This window comes from Heloderma suspectum, chromosome 10 (assembly GCF_057233095.1).
Source record: "Heloderma suspectum isolate Gila_16-S chromosome 10, 16-S_ref, whole genome shotgun sequence".
NCBI classification, from domain to species: Eukaryota; Metazoa; Chordata; class Lepidosauria; order Squamata; family Helodermatidae; genus Heloderma; species Heloderma suspectum.
The window spans coordinates 37,598,127-37,611,717 of record NC_139467.1 but is presented as its reverse complement, the minus strand read 5'-3'; the positions used below and the strand labels follow the sequence as shown (position 1 = coordinate 37,611,717).

General features: G+C 44.4%; 1 protein-coding gene across 5 annotated transcripts in view; it reads left to right on the top strand.

The window, feature by feature from the left end:
* Positions 1-13,591, top strand: part of ZMYM4 (zinc finger MYM-type containing 4) — a 61,312-nt gene that overhangs the window by 28,348 nt on the left and 19,373 nt on the right. For all 5 annotated transcript variants that reach the window (XM_084815996.1, XM_084815995.1, XM_084815993.1 and 2 more), the window contains exons 9-18: positions 3,779-3,991; positions 4,882-5,032; positions 5,148-5,263; positions 6,792-7,067; positions 7,699-7,849; positions 8,814-8,986; positions 9,987-10,179; positions 11,302-11,445; positions 11,699-11,736; positions 12,540-12,684. In XM_084815996.1, coding sequence (XP_084672122.1) covers positions 3,779-3,991; positions 4,882-5,032; positions 5,148-5,263; positions 6,792-7,067; positions 7,699-7,849; positions 8,814-8,986; positions 9,987-10,179; positions 11,302-11,445; positions 11,699-11,736; positions 12,540-12,684 — 1,600 coding nt within the window. The remainder of the gene's footprint in view (positions 1-3,778; positions 3,992-4,881; positions 5,033-5,147; positions 5,264-6,791; positions 7,068-7,698; positions 7,850-8,813; positions 8,987-9,986; positions 10,180-11,301; positions 11,446-11,698; positions 11,737-12,539; positions 12,685-13,591) is intronic.

The window sequence follows — 13,591 nt, the reverse complement described above, 5'->3', positions numbered from 1 at the left end:
CTAGAACAACCCATGGGTTTCAGTGTGATATGTAAACCACCCCAGCCACCCACCCTCACTGGGTTCAGATATCACAACAACCTGGCGTGGGTAATTACGCTAATTAGGTGGCCCGCAACCTGCATGTGCAGGGTGGGAAAATAAGCCACTGTGGCTTATTTTCCCTCCATAGTCATGTGAACCTCCCCTCTGCCTCACTTCTCTGCTAGGCAAAGTGGAGGAAGACTCTTTTAATTCCTAAAGCTATCCTCTGCCTTGCAAGCTTTCTCCTTAATCCCCATTGCTTGGAGGGCTGACTGTGGCTAATTAGGGAAATGCAATCTGCACATTCTCATAGGCATGCTCTTTCCATTCCCTGGGGGAAATCTCCCTCCCCCGACTTCAGTGAGAGAGGTTTGTGTGTTCTCACATTTGCTAAAAGAGCTTCCAGCTGCTCCTTCCCTCAGCAGCACCTCAGATTTGCCATTAAAAAGTAATGGACATTGTAGAGTGGCATTGCAAACAGGAAAGGCTGGGGCATCAGAAATCACTTCATCAGTAGACCAGTCCTCCTCCTGTGTCAACTGTGCTTTTTGTTGTCTACACCTGGGAAGATTGCACTTCCTTACAAGAAAAGTCAGATTTTTGGAGGTCTGAGAAAAGGCAGAAGAGGTACTGAGAAAACACAGGATGCTTTTGTTTAAATAACTACCTCGTGTTGACCCCCTGTAAAAAGTGAGTTAACAAAGTGTGGCAATTGCAAGCTAAATCCTCTGTTGGGAGGCACCCTAAGTCTAGACCCAGCCCATTGAGCATTTGTTTATTAAAGGCTCTTCAGCCAGCTGATGTACAACCTTTAGCCTTTAATTAGAAATACAAACAATCTTACAAAGAAGTAGGAACTTTGTCAAAGTAAAGGAGAGATGTATCCAGTTTCTGCTTGGATTCTTTCTCCTCCCCTCTCTCTTACTTCTGTCTGTTTATTTTTGGTATCTGGTCCCATGCAGTTCAGACTACTAGTTCAAAATGATAGAACGGAGCAAGTGACTCAGTGCCTTTGTATCCTTTCCAGTCTGGGTTCAGACTGGGTTTTGGAACAGAAACAGCATTGGTTGCCTTGGTGGATGACCTGTGCCAGCAACTAGGCGGGAAGTACATCCATGCTAGTTTCCCTGGACCTCCCAACAGCATTCAGTATCATTGACGATGGTATCCTTCTGGGGCATTTGGCCAGTATAGGACTTGGGGCCACTATTTTGCAGTGGTTCTGATCCTACTTGGTTGAGCATTCCCAGAAGGTGGTCCCAGGGGGACTGTTGCTCAGCCCAGAGACTACTGGCCTATGGGAGGTTCCTCAAGGCTCTGTTTTGTCCCATATGCATGATGCTACTGGGAGAAGTCATCCAGAGTTTTGGGTACTGATGATATCCAGCTCTATCCCTTTTTGTTGACTGGTGCCAAGGAGGCTGAAGCAGTCCTGAACCATTGTTTGGACATGATGATGGACTGGATGTGGATTAACAAACTGAGGCTCAATCTAGAGACGGAGGTACAGTTGGTCGCTAGACAAGCTAATCTGGGCTTGGAGGTACAGTCTGTTTTGAATGGTGTTGCACTTCATTGGAAGGATCAGATGATGATGGTGCTTGCATTTATATCCTGCCTTTGCTCCTCTCACAAGGTACCCAAGACGTCTCGCATAGTTATCCTCCTCCTCTTCATATTATCCTCACAACAACCCTGTTAGATAGGTTAGGCTGAGAGTCAGTGACTGACCCAAAGTCACCCAGTCAGCTCCATGGCTGAATGGGGACTAGAACCCACATCCCCGGAGTCCTAGTCCAACACTCTAACCACTACACCACACAGATTGGGGGTACTTCTGGACCCAGCATTGGTCCTGGAAGGTCAGGAGGCTGGGAACACCTTTGCCCAGCTTGGTGTGCCAGTTGCACCTCTTTCTGGAGAAAGAAGATCTGGCTGCTGCAGTGATCCATGCCTTAATCACCTCCCATTTAGATTCCTGCAACATGCTCTGTGTTGGGCTGCCCTTGACTCAAGTTCAGAAACTGCAGCTAGAGCAAAATGCAGCTGCCAGATTGCTTCCTGGTACACATTTTGTTGCCCATATTACACAGGACTTGCATCAGCTACTAAGAACATAAGAAGAGCCCTGCTGGATCAGACCAAGGGTCCATCTAGTCCAGCATTCTGTTCACACAGCAGCCAACCGGCTGTCGACTGGGAGCCCACAAGCAGGGTATGAGCGCAACAGCACCCTCCCGCTCATGTTCCCCAGCAACTGTTGTACACAGGTTCATTCCTCTGGTACTGGAGGCAGCACACAGCCATCAGGACTAGTAGCCATTGATAGCCTTTTCCTCCAGGAATTTGTCCACCCCCCTTTAAAAGCCATCCAAATTGTTGGCCATCACTACATCCTGTGGTAGCGAATTCCATAGTTTAACTATGCGGTATGTGAAGACGTCCTTCCTTTTATCTGTCCTGAATCTCCCACCAATCAACTTCATAGGGTAAGCTGGCTGCCAGTTTGTTTCTGAGCACAATTCAGGCTGCTGGTCCTTGCCTTTAAGGCCCTAAACTTTGGGGGGCCAGGATATCTGAAGAACTGCCTCCTCCTGTATGAGCCTGCCTGTAGTTTAAGATCTGATTCAGAGGCTGTTTTATGTGTCCCACCACCAAGAGAAACTTGGTTGGTGGAAACATGCGACAGGGCCTTCGCTGCAGCACATCTGTGGAACTCTCTTCCTAAGGAGGTTGGACTGGCCCCTTCTTTGTTTAGGTGTAGCTGAGGTATTAAAACGTCTTTGTTCTGCATGGCTTTCGAGTGATTTTTAATGTATTAATTCTGCTCTTGTTTTTTAAAAGATTGTTTTTCTCCTTCTTGTGTGTGATTTTTTAAAGTTGGGAACATAGGAAGCTGTGTTGTACTGAGTCAGACCGTTGGTCCATCTAGCCCAGTATTGTCAATACTAACTGGCAGCAGCAGCTCTCCAGGATTTCAGGCAGGAATGTTTTCTCCCCTGCCTGTAGATTCGGGAGATCAAACCTAGGACCTTCTGAATGCAAAGCATCTGCTCTACCACTGAGCTACAGCCCTCCCTTTTCCTAAGTTTCTAAGGGTGCTATCCTATGCATGTTTAGGAGTTGTATGCTGTGAGTTGTAGGACGTTTTTCTGTCTAAATATGCTTAGGATTGTGCCTTAAATTGCTTTTTAAGTTTTTAATTATAAGTTGACCTGGGGGCCCTTTTTGAGTTTGGAACTCAGAAATCCTTTTATAAATAAAAAAAAAAGTTGCAGCGTGAATGAGAGGTCAGGTCCCATCCTCTGTTATCTCCTTGTTTTTAAGCTGGAATCCCTGTTTACTTCCAATTAACATAAGATAACTGAAGGAGTGTTCTATAGAGCGATGGCTTCCTCTGTCTCCAAACCTTTTGAATGTTGACCTAATCACCACAATCACATAGCGTTATGTGAGTGACCTGCTCAAGCCTCTGGCTCCTGCACTTGCCCCTTCCCTCTGCTCCCTTAGCATAGTCTGGAAAAGAAGATTCCTGTTTTAGACTAACCAGAATTAGTCTAAGCCAGCTATTTTACTAATACTAAGCTAGGGTTTAGCATACCTGAACCAGGCCTATGGTGTCCCTTAGCATTTGAGAGCCGTTAATGTAGAGCAGAGATGGTCAATGTGAGATGTTTTTCTGCATGTCTCCTTCTGAGAAGAAAAGCCTTGGATTCTCCTTATGACAGCCCTTGTACTCTTGCTTTGCATTCAGATTCGGCATGAAGTGAATTACCAGAACGTTGTGCACAAGCTCTGCAGTGATGCCTGCTTCTCCAAGTTCCGCTCAGCAAACAATTTGACCATGAACTGCTGTGAAAACTGTGGTGGTTACTGTTACAGTGCTTCAGGCCAGTGCCACATGCTTCAGATAGAGGGGCAGTCCAAAAAGTTTTGCAGCTCGGCGTGCGTCACTGCATACAAGCAGGTCTGGGCTTTCTTTCTTTGGTAGCTCTTTTTTTTTTTTTTAATCATTACTTTGAAATATGAGTTTACATATTAGGCTATTGTAGGAGCGGGGAGGAGAGCCTCAAATGTACCCCTCTAACAATAAAAGAGGCAGTCTTAAAGCTGCATCTGTGGGGAGAAACTGCTCAAATAAGGGGGAGCACTGTAACAGAGGCCAAGACTTTACCTCCATGTCTGCCCAAAGGCTACAAAATGGTGGGATGATGGGGTGATTTGTGGCAGGAAAGGGGAGCTTAACTTTTCTCCTGCAAACCCCTCCTGCCAACTGCTTTTATCCATGCCAGCATTCCAGATGTGTGTCTTTGCCACATCACATAGAAAAAGAGCTGGCGTTACAGGGTGGGGAAAGAATTATGCACTCTGATCCCATCTGCCATTTGTCCACAACAAATCACCCCCTTGCACGGTCACTTTCCAGCTGTTCAGTGGAGATCCGAGTCTCAATCAGTAGTATAGTTCTAACCCCATTCACATAACATGGAGAGAATTAGGGCTGTACTCTATTCTTGTTGAACATGCTATCATAGCGAGCTTCACATATAGGAACATAGGAAGCTGCCTTATACTGAGTCAGACGATTGGCATCGTTGACTCTGACTGGCAGCAGCTCTCCAGGGTTTCAGACAGGAATTTTTCCCCAGCCCTACCTGGAGATGCCAGGGATCGAATGTGGGGCCTTCTGCATGCAGAACATGCGGTCTACTACTGAGCCACAGCCCTTCCCCATGCGTGCTGTTTTTACTTTTTGTGACATGCCTCATAACTTGTCAAGATAGCCATTTGTACATTAAATGAACTGTTTCTGCTCCCAGAGGAGGGGAAAAACCTGTATTATTCCTCTTCCTGCAGAAGTCAGCAAAAATCACTCCCTGCGCAATGTGTAAATCTCTGAGATCTTCAGCTGAGATGATTGAAAGCACAAATAATGTGGGGAAAACAGAGCTCTTTTGTTCCGTGAACTGCCTATCGGCACACAGAGTTAAAATGGTCACATCTTCAGGTAACCGTTACTTTGCCTTTTCATGTATGTTGTTCTGAAAGCAAAAGGGTTGAAATGCATTAAATTTTTTTGCTGTTATGCTTTTCTGTATGTCTGTGTTTGTTTATTCTGTCAGGTGTCCAGGTCCAGTGTAACAGCTGTAAGACCTCAGCCATCCCTCAGTATCACCTAGCTATGTCTGATGGGAGCATACGCAATTTTTGCAGCTACAGCTGTGTGGTAGCTTTTCAGGTACGTCTTATTTTCAGTCCAGTTACTTAATCAAATTGTCAGATGGGCCAGTCTTATCCTCTGACTTGGGCCCTTCACCAGTATCGCCTCCCTGTTTCCTCTTTCTTCTGGTGACCGAGCTGATAGGTTTCATCATGATAGAATGCATACAGAATGCGATAAAGAGTTATAAACACAGGTGATACCTAAGTGCTTGTAGGCCCCAGTGTGCCTCCAGACCCCTCTGTTGATACCTGCCTGGCTCCCTGGCCTCCTGACTTATTTCCTAAACTTCCAAAAAAAATATTTTTAACCAGTGTGCTGACATGCTGCAAAGCAAAGTGCTGCCCTCCAGAGCCATCTTTATTTGACTTCAAAAGAATGGTTTTGAAGCTCAGACCCCACCTGTGGCTTGCGCTTAGTTCTTGGGCAAATAACTTTTCTTTTAGTCTCAAAAGTGTGCCTTTTGGGCAATGAGAGTTTTTTTAACCGGCCATGCCACCATGGCAGCCATTTTATAAATGGGCAAGCCCCTCCCCCATGGCAACCATTTTGTGAGAGCACCCAAAACACTCCCCAAATTCCAAATGTACTCACCGGCCCAAAAAAGTTGGGAACCCCTGCATAAGGGTATCCTTCGCATTGCACTTGGTGGTCATTTTCTACACTGAGGATGGGCTGCACCACAAGGCAACATGGTGGCTGATATTCAGGAGCTGGTGGCAACCATAAGGAAATGAAAGGGGTGGGGAGAACTGGAAAAAAAGAGGAAAGGCAGAAGCAGAACTGTGGTAGGCTTGTGGTCTGTGGCCTGTCTGTGGAGGAGCTTTGCCCCAGGCCATGCCAAGACTGATTCTTTCTCTTCCTGTTCCAAATGCATGACCAGGAGTCTGCACTGCCCACCAAAAACTTGAGAGGATCGGTACACACGCACGTGTTATGCATTATGCACACTTCTGAGTCTTTGCTTGCTTTGCATGATTTTTCATTTTTGTGTGAGCGTGTGGTCTGTGTTCTAAGAATTTAGAATTTTGTTTTACATTGACTGAGAACAATTGAAAGAAAGGTGAGGCATGGAGATTGTTGATAGGTGGACTATCAGGGCAGGAAATATGAGTTTATGGAGGGGGAGATGAGAACTCATCCATGTTGTATTTTAGATTACCAGATGCTGGGGTAGATATTATGGGCTGCTTAAGATCTGCCCACCCAGCACTGGAGACAGAGTGCTGATCTAGAAGATGGTCCGTTGATCTGATCCAGCAAGGATATATGTTTCTACATCTTCCCTCACTGTCTTTAGCCATTCCTTTTGTTTGCTTGCTATGTATAATTTTTTTAATTGCTTTTCTGCTAAAAGTATTCAAAGCAACTTAGAGTGCGTAAGCAGTGACGCTTTTCTGGCCTATAGACAGATGCGGCCACTGCAGCCAGTTAGTATTTCTGGAATGCTAATTTTGAAGCTGAGTGCGGCAGTGAGTGGACAGGGATAGGCTTATTCTTATAAACTCCTGACATGCGTTTTCTTCTCTCCTTGCTGCTTCTACAGAACCTGTTCAACAAGCCCGCAGGAATGAACTCCTCTGTGGTACCCTTGTCGCAGGGCCAAGTGATTGTCAGTATCCCCTCCGGAGCAACGGTTTCGGCAGCGGGCAGCACTACCTCAACGGTCTCCCCTAGTTCTGTCAGCAGTTCGGCCGCAGCTGGCCTCCAGAGGCTCGCCGCCCAGTCCCAGCAAGTCACCTTCGCCCGCACTGTTGTCAAGCTCAAGTGTCAACACTGTAACCGCCTGTTTGCAACCAAGCCTGAACTGCTCGACTACAGGGTAATTGGCACCTGCCTGTTGTTGTTCACAGACCCCTTGAAGTTGGACACACGAGTGCTGTAATTGTGGACCAGATGCCCTGTGACAGGCAAGGCTGTGTGTATTCCATGCTTAATTAAAAAAAAAAAATCTGCACCAAGGAAATCTTAATTTGGAGGTGTATAAATAATGCAAATTGATCCTATTTGCATAATTTGTTCTACAATTCTTGGGAGGGGGGTGTTCTTTTTTCTTTCTTTCTACTCAAGGGACTGGCAAGCACAGCTGCTCCTTTTCCCCAGCCACTGGCAATCTTATTCAGCCACCTTTCTGGTTTCTGAGATTTCAGCAGGCATCGGCCACACAATTTTGAGGACCTAGACATTGGTTCTCTCGTCTTTTTTAAAGAAAGCTGAGATTTTCCAGGCACTTTTCGGTTTAGGCTTTACCTGCACTCCTCTGGAATGGCAGTTTACACCCATCCCTAATTATAGGTCTTGGCAAGTTGTTGGCATGGCCTTGCCACCGTTCTTTAGTGGGAAGTGGGTTACATCCATCTAAAGAAGGGTGGGGGGTAGCATGTCCTCTGCCAAATCAGCCATGCAGGCGTCAGAGGTTTCAGCTTGACCAAACCATTCTTGCTTAATTGCAGGGCAAAATGTTCCAGTTCTGTGGCAAGACCTGCTGTGACGATTACAAGAAGATAAACTGTGTGATGTCCATGTGTGAATATTGCAAGATTGAGAAGATTATCAAAGAGACGGTGCGGTTCTCGGGCATCGACAAGTCATTCTGTAGCGAGGGTAAGAAAGGATGAGGCTGGATTGTATGTTTGCTGAAAACCAATCCTAAGGCATTTTGTGGTAGAAATGAAGGCCAAGAGGTATGAGGCTGTACTCAATTGCCACAGGAATGAGGCTGTATTGAAAATTTAGAATCATTCAGGAAGGGAGTAGCACAGCACAGTAATGGATATCAAGAATTTGAGGGCAGATTTTGGCAGTAAAATCCCTTGTTTCAAGATATAGATAAAGCCAGCTTTTTCAGGGGCTAGTTAATGATATTCAAGGAAAAATCACCACTTGTTAGTTGTTTCTTAAGTTAACCCTTGCAAAACATTCCGTATTGCAAACCAAGAGGACTGCAAAATGTAATGATCTCTTTTGGCCGTAGTCATCTATTACTGCTTGCCTCTTCTTGGTTGCAGGAGTGGTTAACTTGTATGAACAGCAGAATATATGAACTCATGGCAGATTTTGTGACCTTGGAGACTTGAGGTTTCAGAGTTTACAGAAACTGCTGTGACTTGGATTTGTGAGCTCCAAGCTCATAGGTGATATTGCTCATGCGAGTGGGCAGCTTCTGTGGATGAAGGCAGTAGCTGAAAACAGTGTCTGAATGTACGCTTTGTTTATAGCTCTTGAGCATGTTTGCCCTCAGATTCTCAAACTTATTTCTCAAACCATGAGGACTAGAAATTTGCCTTAAAATATCATTGAAATTCAGTAGTCCATGGGTTGACAAAGTTCTTATGCATTCACATACAGTGCGAAAGCCCTTCTTTGCTGCTGCTCATTGATGCTGGCTTTCTTTCTTTTAAAAAATATTGTTTAGTCTTTGTGTTACCAGGAGAATTTGCTCCTGAAATAATACTGCCTTACTTTTAAGAGTAGATTTTTAAGAGTAGAGGACTAAAAGACTACTTTTAAGAGCAGAGGTAGATTTTTTTTCTTGGTTGTCATTTGTTCTTCTCCGGTGCTATCCTAGGCTGCAAGCTACTGTATAAGCACGACTTAGCCAAACGTTGGGGGAACCACTGTAAGATGTGTAGCTACTGTTTGCAGACATCTCCCAAGCTAGTTCAGAATCACTTTGGGGGCAAGGTGGAAGAATTCTGCTCGGAAGACTGCATGTCAAAGTTCACAGTTCTGTTTTATCAGGTAAGCCACTCTGGGGTTCGTATCTGTCTTTTCTTGATTCTAGCCCTCTGAAAAGCAACAGCAGGGAGTCTTGTGTCATCTGTTGTATGGATGACTGGATGAAGAACTGGGGTATCTGGCTTCAAAGCCTGCTTCAGCCTGGTTGGTGGGTCTTGGAGCAATACTTCTCCGTAAGTTCCTCCTCTTGTAAATAGGATAAAAAGTTGGAAAATTTCAGAACCTTTAACATTGAAATGTAGGTATATGGAGTGTTGGCGAATAACCATGCCAGAAAAATTGCCATAACCATGCCATAACAACTTAAATTAGCTCAAGGCAAAGTTAAAATACCTAATTTTATAGAATATGGCATGGTTTTATTTCATACACAAACCAGGGACATGTGCAGCAACATCTGTCAAAGCCTTTCCTGAGATTATGGGGGGAAAAGACTTAATGTAATTTGCTGTTATGAAGCAGTCAATGGATCGTACTCGTATTTTTGCTTATAAAGTAAAGGGTGGGTGGATATGTTAACCGTACCACCACCTGCCAACAGTTAGACTTAAACTTGATGTAATTTTCTTTTCTTTATATTTGCTTGTTTATCTCTGTATTTAGCAAATTAATAAAATCTTTAAAAATTGGGGTGGGGGGAAGTACGAATAATGTGAATGACTTTTTTTGCATGGAGCACAAAGTAAAGATTGCAAAGTATACTGGAAGTATTGAATATAGAATTCACAGTACCACATATGAATTGCCATACTAGACTAGACCAAAGGTCCTGCACTTGGTCAGCAACAGAGACCAACCAGATGCCCCTCTGTACCAACAGGGCTGCTTGTTATCTTTTGCCTGTTTTTAGTAGGATGATCATACATGATTTGTGTCAGTAAAATCATTTGCAAAACCAAACCAAATGCAACAAAAGAATTGTTTGGGGAAAGCAGTCACCTGTGTACACAGTCCTTTATTCTTTCTTTAATCTCCCTAAACCCACTTTTTTTCTTCTCCATAGATGTCTAAATGTGATGGGTGCAAAAGGCAGGGTAAACTCAGTGAGTCCCTGAAATGGCGAGGGGAAATCAAGCATTTTTGCAACTTGCTTTGCATCTTGATGTTTTGCAACCAACAGTGCGCATCAGATCCACCACCGCCCCCGCCACCACCCCCGCCACCGCCACCGCCCCCACCACCTCAGAACAATACAGGTAAAAGAAGGTCTAACATGTCGCTGCTGTTGCCATGGGTGTTGCTGTTCCAGTGGTTCCCAGCTGCAGAGAGGTGTGTGTGTGTGTATGGGCACTATGACTGCTGAAAACTCCAGCTATCCATGTGCTGGGCAGTGGAGTGGAGTGGACTGGGATCTGTTCTTTATACCGAACTATAATGCGGCCAATCTTTGGCACAGGTGACACAGGCCATGTGAGTTGGAGGTTTCTCTGGAGAGGGGCAGGAACACTCCCACCCCCTCTCCCAAACTGGCTGTAGCATAGTCAAGCCTACACTCCTGCCTGCGTTTTCTACAATGCACTGCTGTAAGTCCCCAACTCAGTAGATTAGAAGCAAACCCAATCTAGGATATTGGACGATGGAGTCTACATATGTGCAGTAGTGCGCAATAATGTGGCAGTACCTTGCACTTTGGATTGTGACCTATTTGCCAGAAGGTTGCCTGCTACTGCTATGCATAGAGGGTTGGGTATGGAATCCAACATTTTGGAATAAAACACACACATGCACCCAGCTCTCTTTCTCCTTTTAGATGCAGGACTGGTATCCAGTCAATAGACAGATAGGAATTACGTTAGTTTCACTAATAGAGAAGAGGTAAACTGAAGGGAGTGGTTTCCTTGACAGGTCAAAGAGAAGGAATAAGCTTAGAGCACAGTCCTTATGCATACCTTCTCAGAAGCAACTCACACTGATTTCAGTGGGATATACTCCCGAGTAGAATCCAGCAGTGCAGCCTTAATGTTTGCATTTTTTCTGCAGAGAAAAAGCCGCCTATCCTGCATAAAATCAAGTCTTGCATATCTGCTCAACGTGCCTTTTTTTCAACCTAAATCATCATTATAGCTTCCAAAGCCATAAGCAATAACACCATTTTGTTTATTCAAACATTTGGGTTGCCTTTCCGTTCAAATGGAGTACTTGGAGCAGTATACAGTGAGTTAACCCAGGGACTATACTGTAGGTGACACTCAAACCCGCAGGACGTTTCATAGGTATATTTGGTGTAGAGTAATTAAGTTATGTGCATGGATTAAACACTGGCCTTTGGTGTCATTAACATTCATGCTACTTAATCTTCTTCTGCTTCCTCTACCCAGCAAATCTTTCCATGACACCAACTCCCTCAGTGGGCCCCCCTCCATCTCTCAGGAAGGATTCCACCCCAGTTATTGCAAACGTGGTGTCCCTCGCCAGTGCTCCCGCCGCTCAGCCCACAGCCAATTCCAACAACGTTTTGCAAGGTAGGGCAGCTATAAAGAGTGTATGTGTATGTCTCCTCTCTTTCATCTGTTAGGTCCTGGGTTTTTTTAAAAAAAATTTGGGGTGCAAATTAATATTTTTTTGCTGTGGAAGGCAACAGCAGACAGTGATCTAAGAGTGCTGATTTGTGGTCTCTTTGTAATTCCAAGTGTGTCTGTTTCTATGTACACAGAGAACCAATCACAATATTATGAAGAGAAGTAAACGAATACCCTACTTTTTTCCTGTTAACAGGTGCAGTTCCTACTGTAACAGCAAAAATCATTGGAGATGTAAGTTTTCCTGGAAAACCTCTGAGACATCTACTTAAGACCTTTAATGGGAATATCAATTTTTATTTATATTCCATCTTTTCATATATTATACTCAAAATTTCTGCACTATATGTTGAGTTTTCTGCACTATATGTAGAGCTTTCTCTCGCTTCCTTGTACTTTTTTGTGGTAATACCTTGATTTTAAAAAGTATATCTCACCTTCATAATTCAAAAATGGGCACTCACGGCAGCTTCCAAATACTTTGTTTCACTTTGCTTTTGCTGTGCTTTGATTTTATTGTGTGTTTTAACTCAGGTCAGTCCATGCTAGCAGCAGTGAAATTATGCTTAGGCTGCAGGCATTTATCTAAACCAATTACAAAAAAATCACCAGCTTTCTGAACATCATGAGAGAAGGAGCTTCCCTAAGAAGTGCATTTCCTAAATAGGAAGACGCAAGATGCAAAACCATGAACATAACTTCATTAGTAACCTACTCTATAGCAGAGAGAAACACACGCACACTGGTAATGGGAGGGGAAAAGGTGGAGTGTTTAGTGGGGTTAGTTAACTAATCAATTAGTTAACCTCAGTTCCTACAACTGTCCTACAATTCCCAGCATGCCCCTACAATTCCCAGCATGCCCCAGCCAGTCATGCTGACTGGGGCATGCTGGGAGTTGTAGGACTTTTTTCTGTCTAAACATGCATAGGATTGCACCCTAAGACCAGCTGGTGTTAGTGTTGTTTGTGTAGATGTCACTCCTTTAGGAAATGCAGCAAAGAGCTCCTGAATATCGTTTTCTGACTTTAAACCAGGCAAGTACTCAGACGGATGCTTTGAAGCTGCCCCCCTCACAACCTCCCCGGCTTCTCAAGAACAAAGCCTTGCTGTGCAAGCCCATAACGCAGACTAAGGCCACCTCTTGCAAGCCGCACACACAGCATAAGGAATGCCAAACAGGTATGTGATTTTTCGAAATAGCAAGTAGCTGTTTTGGTCCCTTAGGGGGAAAAAAATCCTCAAGTATCATTCACCTTTACGTTTAATAGCACCAGCTAAAATGTCACAAAGTACTGAGCAGGCTTTGGAGTTCATTAGAACTCTTCTTCAAGTTAAGCAAGCAAACAAATGAAGTGGTGGTGAAGGAGGTGGGAATGTTGCTGGGTGGGATGAAAAAGCTCCAGTCTGCTGTTCATAATCATTAAAAAAAAATAAACTAGTGGGACCTACATCACGATGTTGCAGTGTATTCCCACCCCCAAAGAGGAACGTTCCTCTTCATGAACAGGAGCCCTTGTAATGCCCCAAAGGCTACTGGGGGAAAGTAGCAATGGCTGTTGTCCCTTTGGAAAAATATAAGCTAGCAATTACTCATTTCTGCCTCCAGTGCTAACTGCAGTACATGGATCCCTTGCAAGTCAGAGCAGAAATAAAGAAGTTGTAATCCTTACATTAGCAAAGCGGGATATTAATTTTAGTTGGTGCACTAAGTGAAGAGTCTACAGAAGCCCATTTGGATAGCATTACCCTGTGGCTGGAAGGCATATTTACCCCAGTAGGTGAAGTCCCATAATGCGGTGGTAGAAGGTCATCTGCATCCTTTGCATGAGTTTCTCATGTATGGTAGAGTGTGTGGGCAAGTGCATATCCCAGTGTAGAAGACAACAGAGTCCTTTAGCAAAGACAAGTGGAATATTGGTTCATCCCTCCACCTTTTTTTATGGCCCTTTCCAAGGCCTCCTACAACAAATAAAAGTTCCAGCACAGCAGTGAGCCACCTTTCAGGAGAGAGGTCTCTTGGCCTAGGGATAGGGTCATCTGTTGTGTTTTCCCTGGCCTAGAATAATCTAAGAACTGCATGCATGGA